Source organism: Gobius niger (genome assembly GCF_951799975.1).
Source record: "Gobius niger genome assembly, chromosome: 19".
NCBI classification, from domain to species: domain Eukaryota; kingdom Metazoa; phylum Chordata; class Actinopteri; order Gobiiformes; family Gobiidae; genus Gobius; species Gobius niger.
In genome coordinates, this window is record NC_136870.1 from 16,619,635 (window position 1) to 16,635,529 (window position 15,895).

At 43.4% G+C, this 15,895-nt stretch overlaps 1 protein-coding gene across 1 annotated transcript; it reads right to left on the minus strand.

Moving 5' to 3' along the window:
* Positions 1-255: 255 nt before the first annotated feature.
* Positions 256-15,525, minus strand: wnt3 (wingless-type MMTV integration site family, member 3). Its single transcript, XM_079577520.1, has 4 exons — positions 15,162-15,525; positions 6,829-7,070; positions 3,645-3,910; positions 256-915 (listed from the first exon to the last, which is right to left on the minus strand). Exons 1-4 carry the CDS (start codon positions 15,239-15,241, stop codon positions 436-438), a joined length of 1,068 nt encoding a protein of 355 aa, XP_079433646.1. The 5' UTR covers positions 15,242-15,525; the 3' UTR covers positions 256-435.
* Positions 15,526-15,895: the final 370 nt, after the last annotated feature.

The following is a 15,895-nucleotide window of genomic DNA, read 5'->3' on the forward strand; positions in this document are numbered from 1 at the left end:
TTTAAAAAAAAAATTAAATAGAAAAGCAGAGAGTCAGAATGCCTTTACTGCATTATTCTCACAGGTAAAAAAAAAAAAAAAAAAGCGTTGTGAGTACGTGCCACAAACAATGGCCAGGAGGGGAGGAAATAAATTAAGACAAAAAGGGGAGAGTGGGATCCTAATGCTGCACATGGGACAGGGGTGTGGGGAAGTGGGATTGTGACTGCTTCCTGTAATGATCAGGTCATCTTGGGGTCTAATAGTCCTTGAAAATGATGATTTCTAGTGCAGGGCTTTTACAAAGGTATCCAGCAACTATGTGCCAAGACCCCTTTGGCTGGTGTTGATATTCTTGTGTTTGGGGTGAGGAAGCAGGAGGTGGAGAAAGGGGGGGGGATGAAAGTTTTGGATGGGCAGCACTGGTAGTCCAAGAGTCTGAGACAGAGGCCAGCCTCACTTGCACGTGTGTACGTCATAAACACGCACGCACTCCTGACAGCTGACATAGCAGCACCAGTGGAAGATGCAGTGACACTTCTCCTTGCGCTTCTCAGTCCTGGTGTTGTGTCCCCGGCCACAGCACAGCAGGTCGCAGCCCTCTATGCCGTGCGAGGACACGTTGCACACACGGTCCCTGGTCCCGAAGGAGCCCGTCTCCGAATTGGGCTCGCAGAAGTTTGGTGACCCCTCGTAATAGACGAGGTCACGCTCAGTCGGGTGTTTGAAGAAGTTGTATTTGACCCGCAGCGTCTCTACCCACCCCCGGGACTCTCGGTGCTTCTCCACGATCATCTCCGACGCGCTGTCGTACTTGTCCTTCAGGTAGTCCCCCAGCGTGCGGAAGTCCGGCTGCGCCCACCAGCACGTCTTCACCTCGCAGCTCCCGGACAGGCCGTGGCACTTGCAGCGCAGGTGCATGTGGTCCAGGATGGTCTGCGACACACGAGGAAAAACAGATGTTATAGCTTTAAAACTCATTTCATTCATTCAAGTAAAATATTGTAAGGTACAAGCCATATTGGAGCATCACATGGGTTGGTTAGGCACAGTTTGGGCTAGCTTGCTACAGAAAATTATTTGACTAATCAATCAGCACGTGCGATTTCTTTAGTAAATGTTTAAAAACGTTACTTACTTAAGAGATTAATTAAACTGATATTCATAATGACAAAAACGTTTAAAGAGGGGGTGTTATGCTTTTTTCAATCACATAGCACCAGTCTATATCACACTACAATGATGACCAAACGTTCTGTTGGTCTGTAAATGCAGTAAATTAGAATAACTGCCTTGTATAAAATTGCTCTCTCAAAATGGCTGTAGTGAATGTCTTGAAATAGGCCTCTGTCTCTTTAAGAACCTCTGACCCTTTCAGACACGCCCCCTCCACACGCTGTCTGTGGCATCAGTGGGGAGGGGGTTCTGCTGAGGAGCAGTGGTTGGTTACTCGGCTGGTGACGAAAGCTCGGAGGCGTCTCCAGGAGGTGGGGGCGTTCCTAGGAGGACTCAGGCAAACCTATCCCTAAAATGGCCGCCATCAGAGTTTTTACAGATTACTCAAAAATACGTGAATGTGCCAAGGCAACACTTCAGGCATGTTTTTAATGAGAGAATGACATAATAACATGATGTAAAGCTTGAAAAAGTCCATTTTGCATAATACCCCCCCTTTAACACGATATAAAGTTGGTTCTTTTTGTCATATTTACCAAGAAGATTATTGTCTCCATTAGGGGTGGGGCCATATCGCATCGCATATCGTTATCGCGATATTTCTTTGACATCGTTGTGGACACCTAACTTATGTTACGCTCAGCTCCATCAGAGCAGCATAAACACTGACTGTAGAACAGGGGGACAGGTGCTTAAAAAGTAAAATGAAAGGAAGGATGTAAAGTAGATCATATTTGAGAGGAAATTAGTATGCAGTAAAAAATAAATAAAATAAAGGACATTTCAATTGACTAACATTAGCTAAAAACAGTATAAAAAAGTGGAGAAAAAAGCCGTGGAGCAACTCTGTTAGCTGCCGAGTTACTGCTGGTAAATACATCTAACACACTGTGGTGTCCAAGTGTTTTAATGTGAACAATACCTCCAGTGTTTTAACTTTTAAAATCTCCATTAGTTTACAATTTCTGCTAATCCCATAATGCTTAGCGATATGATGTCACATCCCGCCCTCTATCGGCGAAAGGCTGGGATGTTGAAGTAATTTGTCCATTGTCAATTATATCGTGAAATATATTGTGATATTTCTATTTAAATCGAATAAATTCTAAATATATCGATTGTCTGAAGACACTGTCAATGGCACAAAAACATGCTGCAATGTTTGGGGAGAAGAATCAAACAAAAATGTAAATTTTCACATTAAATTACTTAATTTTAACAAAGCTCTGTTATTCAGTCAGAAAGCAGGACAAGCCCCACACTTTAGGTTGCCAGATTCTAATCCAAAAACTCCACCTCGGAAACACAAAGGGACTCCTTTACTTCCACTATCCCAGCACTTGTCCTTATCCAGTCCGTATTAGTGTCCTAAGATGCAGCTTAAGGGAACTCAAGGTCAGTTTAGTTGTAAGTGCCATTTTTTAGCCTTTTTGCCTTTTCTCATTAACTCATTTGCATCCGTTCCTTTCACATTTTCGACTGAGAGATGGCTTTGCTTCTTAGTAACAAAAAAATAGTTTAAAAAAAAATATTATTCTAGTTGTGTGGTGAAGCCAAGCCACTCACCAACTAATGGAATTTTATGGTTGGAGAAACTTTCAGGAAATCCAGTAACACGGACTAACAAGCCCACTAAACTCCCGCGGCTCAGGCCAAGAACAACTGTGTGCCACTGGCTGTAGCCCGTGTGATGCAGCTGTGAAAGAACCCAGTGCCGCTGCTAACTCCTCTGAAGTCACACACCATGATGAGTGTGCAGCCCCCGGGCGTCGTTTCGCTCTGTGTTGTGATTTTGTTGCGCTTAAAAATTCAGCCGCAACATTTAGCCGCAGAAATCCCCCAACCGTATGAAGAGGCAGGTGACTGTGGCGCCCACGTTTGAGGAGGGGAGAGGTGCGCCCGGTGACATCATACATACAGTGAGCTTGTCATGCCAACATCAAGCCCGTCTCCCGAACGCCCGGGGGCTGAGTGGCTCATGAAAGGCCCAGGTGGTGTCGGAGAATAGGGAGAGTAGAGGTGCAAGCGCCGGTCTCTGACAGTGTTCAGCTCCTGTGGTCCCTCAGAGCTCCCGTGTGTCAGATCAAAGGTTCATCTTGTTGCCCCTCAGCGACTGCAGAGCCTGTTGTCTCCGAATGGATGACAGCAGCCACTGATGTTTTAAATCGCCACTGACTTCATGATATTCGCTCCCCACTCTCTTCTTTGTGAAAGGCAGTGGCTGGGGATTTTCGGTCGGGACGCAAAGAATGGGGCCACAGCGAGACAACGTTGCATAGGTAAGTAATTGAGTCTGCATTTTTGTTGGGAATTATTGGGCAATGTGTGGACGAGTCAAATACCCCGTCTGATAAAAATTACCTTTCTTTTTCTTCTATATCTTTATTGGGCTTTGTCTTCTTGTTTTATGACCATGCAGCATTTTGAGGCCTTACAAATCAGTCATCGATTACCACTTGTGTAATTTTCTAAAGACTACAGATATTCACCGTTCGTCCTGCTTCATTGTTGTGTCTGTTCATAGCTGACCGAGCGTCGGGTCGGTTCTCCCTCGCGTCTGCAAACTCCCGGGACACCAGGACCCCGAACTCTGCATCCTCGCTGCAGCCGCCCCACTTCCAGCCTTCTCCCGGTGGTCCTTTGTGATGGGAGTCACAGCCACACATAGTAGACGTGCCCTCAGCGCAGGACCGCGTCACGGCAAATGCAACACCGGCCGAGGCTATGGCATGGACAAAGGCTGACTCTCTTGTTGCTGAGAAAATGTAAGAAGACAAGAAGAAAGAGAAAAGGAGAGTGGTAAGTCAGTGCTGTGTTCAACACAGAGCGATGGTGATGGCTGCCAACTTCCAGACAAAAGTAGTGATGGGGGATACCTCAGGGCTATAACCTTTTAACACAATATTTCATCTTTGAAAAGTGCACTGCATCTCTGGTATTTGCCCTATTTACATGACTTGCACCTATGGGAGACACTGATACTATAGTATACCTTACAGATTTGTGACTCAAAAGGTCCCATATTAGATTGTCACAAGTCAAAGACGCATGAAAGAGCCAAAAGTGGCGTCTGCAGTGACATCAGCTCTTTGTTGTTGCGATGTGAGCGTCTCATGCTCAGTGGGATCTATTTGACCTCCTGTCATCCCTGAGGTGTGCTGCTTTGCATCTGGATAGTGTTTCAGGATTGTCACAGAGCCCCCGCCCACCGTCCCGACGCAAACCCCAGGGCCTTAGCAGCATGTTGGCTGGTTTCTTTCTGACGTCCAGGTATGGAGATATACACCTCTTTTGAAGGCAGCAGCTTATTATGTAACCAGACACCATTGTTTCACAGTAGAGCACACTTGATGCATCATCATATTCACTCATAACAAGCATTATGCACTTGCAAAGTTGCAGTAAAAATGTGTGTTGTTTCCAGGAATTGCATAACATATATGTGGTAAACTAAATTACCCCACCTTTATGTGCAATCATGAATGAATGAATGCAAAGAAGAAACCAGACCATATGGTAAAATAGCCGGAGATCATTGGTAATTTAGGGAAGGAAGCAAATGGTTTGCACTTTTTAAACCGCAGACAAAAGAGTAATAATATTTAGCCTGTAGCTATAGATGTTTTGCTGCGTTCAGAATGTCTGCATACTAAGTTGTTTTCATCAAGCTGAGAAGTGTCAGCCAGAGGTTACATTTTTGCTGCAGGACAATACAGTGAGCGATGTTTGTAGCTATTTACTAAGGTAGATATGTATATTCAAGGCTAAAGGTTTTATTTAATGAATTATTTAATTAATAATGACTTCAACTTTAGCTCAAAGGAGAGGTTGGGTAGCTGAATATGTACATCATCCGATTTGTCATTAAACAATGTGGGACATGTGCCCCCAATATCATGTTCATGATGTTATTAGAAAAACAACTGCGATCATAATGCACGATACAGAGGTCTGTTATCAACAGTAAATAATTAAACAAATTACGAGGTTCTGCAATGAAAGCTCTTAACTGAACTTTTATCTGAGGATCAGGCTCAAATAAACCAACATAAACAAACCACTTTCTCGTGTATTACAAGAACACAGCAATAAAGTTAAAGTGCATATTGGAAAATACCAAATAATACAATTCACATAACAAAGTCAGTAAATCATAATGCCATACCGATAATGCACATTGATAATGTGTGACTTTCATTTCTTCATTCATAATTGCTAAAAATCCTTGCTCTTGGAGCAGGTAGAGTAATGGTAAGTTGGGTAACTCAAATGTTTGTGTTGTAAGCACAAGTACCACATAACATGCTGACATGACATGAATCCTACTGCTCTTGAATAACTATATAATAAGAAAGTGCACAGTGTTGATTGAACTCCACTGTGGGTTGTGTTCACTCTTGCTCAGATCGGACTTCCCGGGTCCCTCTGGTAAATCTGGTCGGGCCCTCCACAACAGGGGCCTGTGAGCTCTGGGCCCCTAGAGCTCTGGAGGATAGCCAAGGCTAGCGCTGCTCCTGCTACCTGCTGGGCCCATCAATCCCCCTTTGTTTCCCTTGTGTCACACTGTATTATCCGCACAAAAGGCCCAGCGACTCGCGCCCCCACAACCCCTTTCTGCCCAGAGCTGGCATTCCCTAAACTCCCTAACCCCCTCTCCACTACCACCCGCGGCCAGGTCCCATGCACCAGCACCCACTGTAGGATCCCACTGCGGAAGCTCCACTGCTCAAGGTGGCTCCGCCGGGAGCTCTGTCGCTGTGCTGGTGCTAACCAGACAGACCATTCATCACGACTCAAATGATTCTCCTCCCGAGTCTGCTCTTCCTTCATCCACATCCCAAAATGACACCACGGCTTGTCCGGGAGCTGCCGCGATCCCCTTTCAGCCTATTTTCATGACAGAGTCAAAAGGGCGTGTGAATGGGGCATCCGTGGGAGCTGGACTGTGTGAGGCGCGCACTGGTCTTCATGCACAGTAGGGGTTGAACGGAGCCCCCAGCCCTTTTCTGTTGGCTGTAATCTCATTTGGTCTCCTCTCTCCCTTTTATTTGACTGAGGAGCTTGGACTGCTCATGCTGCCTATATTTTTGCACAGATTCCTTCCCCTCTGACACACAGTCATTTCTTTCCAATCAGCAGCGCCGCTCAACACACGAACATCGATCTTTATAATTAGCAAATGCAAGTCACAAAGCATGGCTGTTTAGTTGGTGTGCTTCCTGTCCTATTGTCACGTAGTGTGTCAGCAGGGACTATTCTGCATGTTTGGAGTCTGATTAATGTCTTCAGTATATCAGCTGCACTTGTCAGGTTTTACTGATAGATTTGCAGTGCGGGTTTCCTTTCATGTTTGAGTATGTAAACATGGTTGGGAAAAACGACGGAGCAGCAGAAGTCACAAAGTCAAAGACAAATGTGACACGGGGGTAAAGATGGATGGAAGAGGCATAATTTTGTCAGTGCCTGTTCCTGGGCTCATTCCTCAGTGCAGGCTTTGCAAAAGGTGTATATTATTGTAATTGCCCAGGTTAGCCGTTTGTCAGCAGAAGCTAAGAGAACAAGCACTGCTGATCCCTCAGGTGAAAAAGCAGTCCATGTAGGCTGTGCAACATTATGTAGAAGTATCGGCTAAGTACAATCATTGAACGTGTATATTTGTACTTGAGTGTGTACCTTTATCGAGCACTGGGCCAAATATGGCCAAGTTGTCCTTGATGGTGGTGCAGTTCCACCTGCGACCTCTGAACTGGTGCTGACATTCCTGGATGCCCAGTTTGACGCCTTCAGCGACGCTGGGCATGATCTCAATGTAGTTGCGACAGAAGCGCAACTGCTTAGGCACCAGGCCAGGGATAGAGCCGCACAGAATGGGTTGTGAGCCCAGTGACGAGTACTGCTGTCCAAGAGCAAGGGACCTGTGATAAACAGAAAGTCAGAGGAGTGACAACATGAAATATGAAGTATATAGTGCACTGATACCAGTGTTCAGTGAGAGTTATGCTTTTTCCTGTTAATCTAACAATGCTTTTGGTTCATGGTTTGGAGAAACCTCCTTTACCAGGATGAAAATAGTTAAGGTTTAAGGTTTTCTTGAGGATCCTGCTGTTTTCACAGTTGCAGCTGTTACTACTGGACAACAAACAGTAGCACATGTGATGCTTTACCAAAAAGCTGATGCAGATGTTTCTAAGCAGAGATTATTCACTTCAGTGAGACATACTCAGTATTTATGCCAGAAATCATTATAGTTTCACTCAAGTTGTTAATTTTAATCACCTTGATGATGAGAAAAATGTTTGCTCTACCCATGTTTTAACATGTTTTTGTGATGACAAGCTCAAACAAAACCACACTTCTTAAAGGAGCGTCTGCGTTTATAGATGCAAATGGAATCATAACTTTGTCCTGCTTGAATTTCCACCACCAATGTTTAACCTGTCATGTACTGGACCGATTGATTATGTGACACGTTTTCACGTTTGATTTTACACAAACTGGACTCTTCTCCAGTGACCACCCTGTTGGTTGATGTTGATCAGATCAGAGTGCTACTCAAGATGACCTCAAGACCCCCGCAGGGCGCAACCCAATCACAGCAGCCACTGCTTCTGACAGATGATTGTAGCGCAAAACCCCACCCCAAGACAAAAGTCAAGCCATTGAAGTCATGTTGGAAAAATCCCCCCTCAGATAGATTCACAGCTTGTGCCTTTCTGCTTTCGCCATGTGGCAACCACCAAGGCCCTGCCCCCTCCTACCTTCAGCACTCTCCTCTTCCATGCATTGTTTATTTTGTCCCAGGTGAGCATTGTTACAACAACCTTGCAGGTAAAGATTACGCACTTGGACAATGACGTCAAGTTTTTGTAGGATGAGAAAGTCGGTGTAGCCAGTTTTGCATTTCAAATCGGTGGGAGAGTTGGCTCTTAATTGTACTGATAACATTTCTTATTCTGTCATGACACCTACAAATATACTGCTTCTGTAAATCATAGCCTTGTTTATTGTTTAATGTTGGCTTGTTAGTGATTTAGTAGTTAGTGATTTGACAGTGTACATCAATCTTTATCTCCTCATGTCATGAGTTAATTCAATGCACATTAGCTCATTCCTCAACATCACTGAGTTCAAGTGTTGCTGACTTCATTCTGTCTGCTGACGGAGTGACTAAGGACTTAATTACAATGTCTGCCTGCTTGGTTACTGCCCATTCATTTCTCAGTCACGGTATGGACACGCATAGATGATGTGAATGTCATACATTTCTTGTACCTTTTAAATGCATAAAAACATGGAGCGTGTGTAAGATTACATTTAGGTTCTATTGAGGACATCTTCCCTGCATCACTAACATAGCGGCTTAAGTACAGACTTAGGGATTTTTGATGGGATCAGTTTGCTAACCGCATGAGATGTTGTGGTGGCCTTAGTATGCTCAGACCACAGACAGGGATCTGCCAGCCTTTTTGTTTGGTGTGCATGGGATGTGCCTCACTTAGTGCATATGTAAAGATGACAAGAACGGCTTGTCTTTTTACTGAGGTGTACTAATGTGGGAGTAAACCCAAACATGGTTATGAGGCGTATCATGCAAACAGATGCACACATGGAGACCACATGGGCTGTGCTGATCCAGCCCCATTTGCCTCTCTTCTGGGAAGCCACAGCAGCGTGTCTGAACCTAGAGCAGCACAGACTCAGACCTCCACAGAGGCAGTGCCGGGGGAATCCGCTGCAGGGGATGAGGCGCAGCTCAGCTCCACAAACTGCAGGGTTTGGCAGGTGCGTGCCTGGACATGTTGGTATGGGGCCCCAATTGGCCCCCGGGCTCAACAATGGTAGTTTTCTAAACCATACTGATGTGTGAAAGTTGGACCACTGCAAAACATTGAACTGTTGCAGCGGAAACAAAGGCATTCCTCTGCATGCCTATTTTACCTGTGGAATATGCTTCAGCCAGACGGTAAACACAAACACTCACCCTGGGAGACTCTGACTTTGGTACCTGCATGTGTACAAGTGTGCAACATGTCCTGTCAGAAACATGTTTCCGCTGTTGTGAGGTCAATTGCATCACTGAGTGTACGGCCTTTTGTCCTGGGAGCCTCTATGAGACAGCTCCTCGTGTCCAGAGGCTCTGAACGCACCAGGTGACCTCTGAATCTGTGGAGTAGAATGTGACCTTTGACCTCAGTGCCTTGAGCCTGATGGCCTGTAGAAAAAGTTTGAAGGCCATGTCCAGGGTCTGCAGAGGCAGGGACTCTTGTGCTTCTTTTGCATTTATCACCTGCAGCAACATTAAATAAGAGTAAGATCTATATTCGTCATTGTACAACCGTACAATTAAATTGTGTTCAGGTGTTAGTCCTGAGCCGCTGTGACTGAGCCGCGCCACCACTGTGGGCCAACCTGGCTGGCTGCCTTCAGTGTTGTCCTCTGATCCTCTGAAACAGTGCACCACCTCCTGGGTTTGTCCCTGTTTCAGAGCGTGGTGTCCTGAACTGGTCAGCTCATCCACCTCCTAATTCCTCTTCCTCCTGTGCAGCTTCCTCCTCCCCACAACAGTCTTTCACCATCTTCTGGGAAGAGCGTATCAGTTAATCTGTTTTGTTGTCCAGTGAACGTCCATTAGCCAGAACAATAGTAGGAATATAAGGCATGTATGGCTTAGCTGTGAGTCTTGCCCAGATACCTCCTTGTTTGTCCCTTCCTTGTTTCCTGTAGCGCTGTAGTTATGAAAATCAATGCCCATGTTTGGAACATGACAGCTTCTAATGTCCTTAAAATGGCAGTATATTTAAAGTTTTACTTCTTAAGATAAAGGTAAAGTACTTTTTCATTATATAGATCAGGAGGGTTAGTGCTGAGCACCCGGAAGAAACCTACGCAGACACACGGGAGGACGTGCAAACTGGTCCTACACAAACTGGTCCGGGATTCGAACCCAGTTCGTCTAGTTGTAGACCCAGCGGGCCAATCAATTTTTTCATTAACCATCTGCCTATTCATATTCTCTCTTAATTTTAATTCAGAAATCACAACAACTACATGTGAACTTTAGAAAGTATCACATTCTATATAAAGTATTAAAGAAAAGGTAAAAAGAAATGTAAGCAAGTGTCATAACATGAAAATGAAAATAAAGACAACTGCCAGGTTTCCTTTAAACTGCTGCTGCATCCCTTACTAAAGAAACCTGACATGCTTATTTATCATATTATAATAAATGTTAGATTATACAGGGTTTGTGCCTAAGGTGAGGAATGCCCTCTCCCTGCTATTGCTTTAGCAATGTAAAAGAACTTTGCTCAAGTGAAACTCCAGTGCACCTTTATTTTACCTCTATATGTTGACGCCTCAATCCATATTCTCAAATTTGCCTGCGGGAAGCCCAAGTGTAAATCACATGGCAGGGAATGATATATACAGGAAACATTGTCATCAAAATCCTATCTAGACATCCCACAAGTGCGGCCACTGAGAGATAGAGACATGAAAGTGGGCCAAGAAAAGTTGCCAGCTTTGCCTGAGGATGGGACTTTTGAGGGGGGAGGAATGCTAAACTCCTGTCTGTGTGCTGTTGTCTTCAACTTTTCTCTGGCACACTTTTGATTTGTAGTCCAACAGCTTCTGGCTGATCAGATAAAAAATGACAGGACCACTGAAAAATGTTCCAACCTGTTCTTTCTGTTCTTCCTTGTTTGTAATCCCTTCTGCACCTCTTTGGAGAATGAGCGCTAAGTTGGGACAGTACCTGCGGTCAGATACTGATGCAAATTGGAGGGCAGAATAGTGTTCAAACCTGTGAACCTGTCAGAATAAGCACTGCCCTGAGTTTTCTTGTCGTCATAGACAGAAAGTCTGTCTGAGGATCTCACCGCTGCTTCAGCTTGTGTAAAGAAATGTGAAGAATCAGTTTTAGCCAATATATTTAGCCTTCAATATCGAGTCACTGCCCTTGTGCCGATACAAAACTACACATTTATAAGTATACTGTAATAACATAAGCATAGGATCTTCTCTAACCTCAAAACATGCTTTCAGTGTAGTTAAATCTGCTTACACTTGGGTGTGAAGCTTCACATTTGATGGACTTAGTTGAATGCGTTTTCCTGGCCACATCTATTTCTCATACAGGTAATCACACTAAGCTCGGTTGTTACAGTAAGTCTCAGCTTAGAAAAAATAAATGTCATGCATTTACTCATTAAGGTTTTTAGTGTTGACTTTTTATGTTTTTGTCAAGCACGAAGGCTGTATTTTTCTTTGTTACATGCCCTTGTTTTCAAACTTGGAATTTTCACATTTTTTTCACCCACCTCATTTAGTATCCACAGGTGCAAGCGCAACATTTTTGTGGATGACCTTATGTGTCAGAGAAACCACACGGTGCTAATAATTAACCTCTGTAACAACAGGCTGGTAATGAAGACCTTAAATAATCTGTTTCTGTGTTTCCCTTCGTGTCCTAATGATCTCTTTGCCACTGGCCATTTTTTGGTGTTCCCTTTGAGGAACTGTTCTGACCTGTGTTTTAGTGCTGCTAATAGCTGTGCACTGGGAGACTTTGTCATTTCCTACAAGAGTGCATTGGCTGCCCTTTGATGGTGGGAGAAGATTGGACTTCACTGCTTTGAAATGCCATTCTTTGCCGTACTCTGAACCACTCACCGGTTTCACTTCTACCTTGTTCATAACAAAACCTTTATTGACATTTGCTTCTATAGACATCTTGAAGTTGCCCACTTTGCATTTCTTGATTTTTATAGTGATTTATTGCATTTTCAGTCATTTAAAGGGACTAGATGAAAGTTGTCATTTTTATACTCGCTACCGCCACCTCAGGTCTTACGTGTAACTACAGTTTCTATATTAAGCTTGTGCATGACGGAACTTTGGACCCGAACAAGTAACAAGTTTTAGAGTAACAGTGCAGGATTTTAGAGGCAGTTGTGGTGAATAAGTCTGAGCTCATTCTGCATATTAGGACATTGCCAGAACATGTACAGGGAGGAAAATACATCATTTTAACATTTTTAAACTCCGCCTAGTCCCTTTTTAAGTGTATAAACAAAATTCAATTGAAATCGCAATTATCCTCATGGGGCTTTTTAATCGTCAGCCAATTCTGTGGCAGTGACAGGAAATTGTTTTGCCTTTGTTTGTTGTGTGAGCTGTGGTCTATCCCGTCTTTGTTTGTGAATCATAAAAGGAAAGGCCATAATTATTTGATTTTTAATGTGGTCGCCGACTGAACAGTATGAATTCAAAACCACTCAAAAGCATTTTATACCCACACTACTTTTATTAACTGTTGGAAGACTTTTCAACTCTTCTTGATTAGGTCTAAATTGCCTTTGACCCTCGCCCCATCGTTGTATTCAACCATTCATAATACTTAACTTTTCTTGAGAATGGCTTTTCTCTAGACTTTCCTTTTTTTTTTTTTTTCTTTTTTTCTTTTTTTTTTTACCTTTCGCACACTGTGGAGAAGAATGGCTGAACATCCTTGATCTTTTTCACACAGAGCTGCAGCACATGGAGGATTTTCTCATGCTAAGAATCATTTAGGTGATCCCTTTGCCAATAGCAGGCGTTTGGGGTTGAAGATTGGATTGGAGCTGGAGAGGGAGGGGTGTCACTGTGAGATAATGACATTCCTGAGACCCAGAGATGGACCTAAAACCCATTTTAAGCCGCTTGTGTTTAATTGGTAATATCTGTCCTGAGCAGATTCGGTGAACCTTCATAGATGGGTTTCTTATACGGCAGTTTGATCCGGCATTTTGCTTTGGCTAATAGTGACACAACTGAACAATACAATTTGCTTTTCAATGAATAACTAATTCTTGATTTAAAGCTTCTTAAATTCAAATTGCCACTAAAAACGGCTACATGTGGAAAAGAATTGACCAATATTATTGGAATATCTTACTGCATCTTTTCAACACAGTACCATTCAATTTAAAACTAAAAATGGTACATAATATAGTTTTCAGCGATTTGTGTCAAACCAACAACAAAGAAGTATCTATAGACATTTGCACATTTTGAAGTTGCTTTGCATTTTTGTGATTTTTGCGATAACAATAAGGTATTGTGCATGTCTAGATTAGACAAGAACAATATGTGCATCTCAGGTGGACAAGCCTGCACCTTCAAGACAACTGCATGTCCATACAATCATCTTCGTCGATGAACTTGTCTTCAAAGTGTCGGCAGCAAATAGTGATGACTAATCTATTTTGCACCTTTTCTATTCTTCTGCATTCTTGCATTTGAACAGGGCAATATAGCGCATTGTATGACTTTTTTACGCACACCTCATTAGCTTCTCTGCCTCTCGACTACACTTCATCTAAGTCTATACATATGTGCATATCAGTTGGGTTATTTATGTTGTGTTTTGTTTTCAACACCCTGTCTTGTAACTGCGAGGCTGCCAGGCATAAAGCAGTCAAAACCTCTTTTCCCTCCAACCCATCCCACCTTGGCTGGAGAATTTATGGCCGAGTCATCGCCCCTGAGAAAATAAGCTGAGTGAGAGGGGCTTGCTCTGGCTGAAACTCTGCACCCTTCTCCTTTGACGCTTCTCCTCGTGACACCACGGGGTGATGCCACTGACGGAGCCGTTTGATACACACTCTTCTGCTGCCTCTTTGCCTCCTGGAGCAACGGTTCGGCTTTTCATCTCTCCAGCCTCCGAGAAGCTCCTTACACTTCATATCAAAGCAAGCGCGCATTGTTAACGTCTGAACATTACACCAGTGTCATGTTAGCTGCTTCTACTGAACAGCTGCAGGTAATTCTCAGGGACCGAATCCCACTCTCTTTGTCACTGTGTCTGATGCATCTTGCTCTGGCCAGGGGTGAAAAGTCTTTGCCATTAACACTTCAGCCCTGTGGCCTGGCTGTTTGGCAGTTGCCGGCTCAGTAAATGAAACCAGAAGATGCTCGCGGTTTGGACAGCACCAGTGGGACCGCATGCTACTTGGGCTACTAAAAGTGCAGTAGCTCTGACAAGTATTGTGCTGTTAGCCAGAAGAGCTTTGTCATACGCCCACACAAATAACTACAAAATAAAAGCTTTATGTTTCAACAGACAACCAGGAGTAATGAGGTCTACTGGACATGGCAGTATATAATGGAATAAACATCTCACTTTCTTGTGCCGAAAATGACATAATTAAAGAAGATTTAAATGCCAGCGGCACCCAAACATTGTCGCTTAACCAAACCAAAGAGGGGGTTGTGTGTAGTGCTACCGTAAACCCAGGCATTTTCTTATTTTTGGGAAATATAGCTATTTAAAACGATTTGTTGACAATATATGTTAACGTGTTGACCTGACTATTAAATGTCAAACATTCAACTGTATCAAGTGATACAGAACAAAAAGAAGCAATTGATATTGATGTCAATGTTTGAGGCCCAGCGGCCTCAGAGTACACACGATACAGACAAAACAAAAGCGGATTTAACAGTGGTTTGTTTTTGCACTTCGGGCAGTGCTAATGTTAGAGTTGATTTATCTAAAACATTAAAGAAAACAATTATCTCTGTTGGATATACAACTGTAGTATACTATGCACAAAATCTGTCATAAAATGTAAGTGGTTTGTCTTGAGTTGCAGTCTGACCAAACTTGTTTTAAAAGGTTTATCAAGTTTTGCAGGACAGGTGACACACACTTTTTAAAGCCATTTGTTGATAACTTAATTTAAGTGTAATGTTCTTCTTTCTTTGGTAAAATTCAACCACTTTGCGTCCCAAAATATTCTAATAAGATAAATAGACCTGCACATAGAGTGAGGGAAAGAACGGCGAGCCTTTTCCGTCATACTAGTTTGAGGTTAAGATTCTTTGGACCGGGTCGTAGAACATTTTTCCGCGCAGTACTGAAAATGCACACTCTGCCTCTCTCAGGAATAATCTTTTGACCAAAAACACATTTTTTGTTTTTGTGGCTGTAGGTTGTGATGCTAGGTGGTAGGAATTGTACTCACCACCAAATGGGATAGCCTCCAAGCACCCGTGAGCTGGACAACCACACACACATCAAATATCCAATCAGGTTCAAATCCATCAGGCAAGCCTTCGCAAATGTGTCAAGGCCAACGGATCAATACATAGAACTTCCAGCAGGTCAGTCAAGTCAAAACAGTTTCCAGAAAGCTTGATTGTTGATTTTCGGAAAAAAATATTTTAAATATTATTGACCAAAAAGTCCCGTGTCGCCTCTCCTCGGGCCAGATTAGTGTGTGTGCTTCCCTGGTAGTTAACAGAATAAATGCACACGCTCCTACCCGTCCTCTCCTTCCCTCCCTCTCTGTGAGGTTCTTCCCTAAGGTAGATATCTTTTTCTCTCTCTCTCCCTACTTTTTTCTCCCTCAGGATGCCTCATCCACAGGCCCAATATTAAAGGAGGGGAGAGGGGGGGGCGAGCGACAGGGCGGGCTGCTGGTGGGGTGTGAGGTTTGGAGATGTCAGCTGGCAAGCCAATCACAGGAGATGGCCTTAGGTTATGAAAAAAAATTATTATTCGTTCCCATCTGTCAATCAAGCGCCACCGCCTGGTAACGTAAAAAAGAGCATTACCAAAGAGAGCTTAATACAGGCACTTGAAAATTGTGATTCAACTTTTTTATCCACAATCATGTAAAAACAATCTTAGTTTTTAATTTAGATTACTCAGCGGACTGCTCCAGATAACCAAAGTAGATCATTATGACGGTATTTG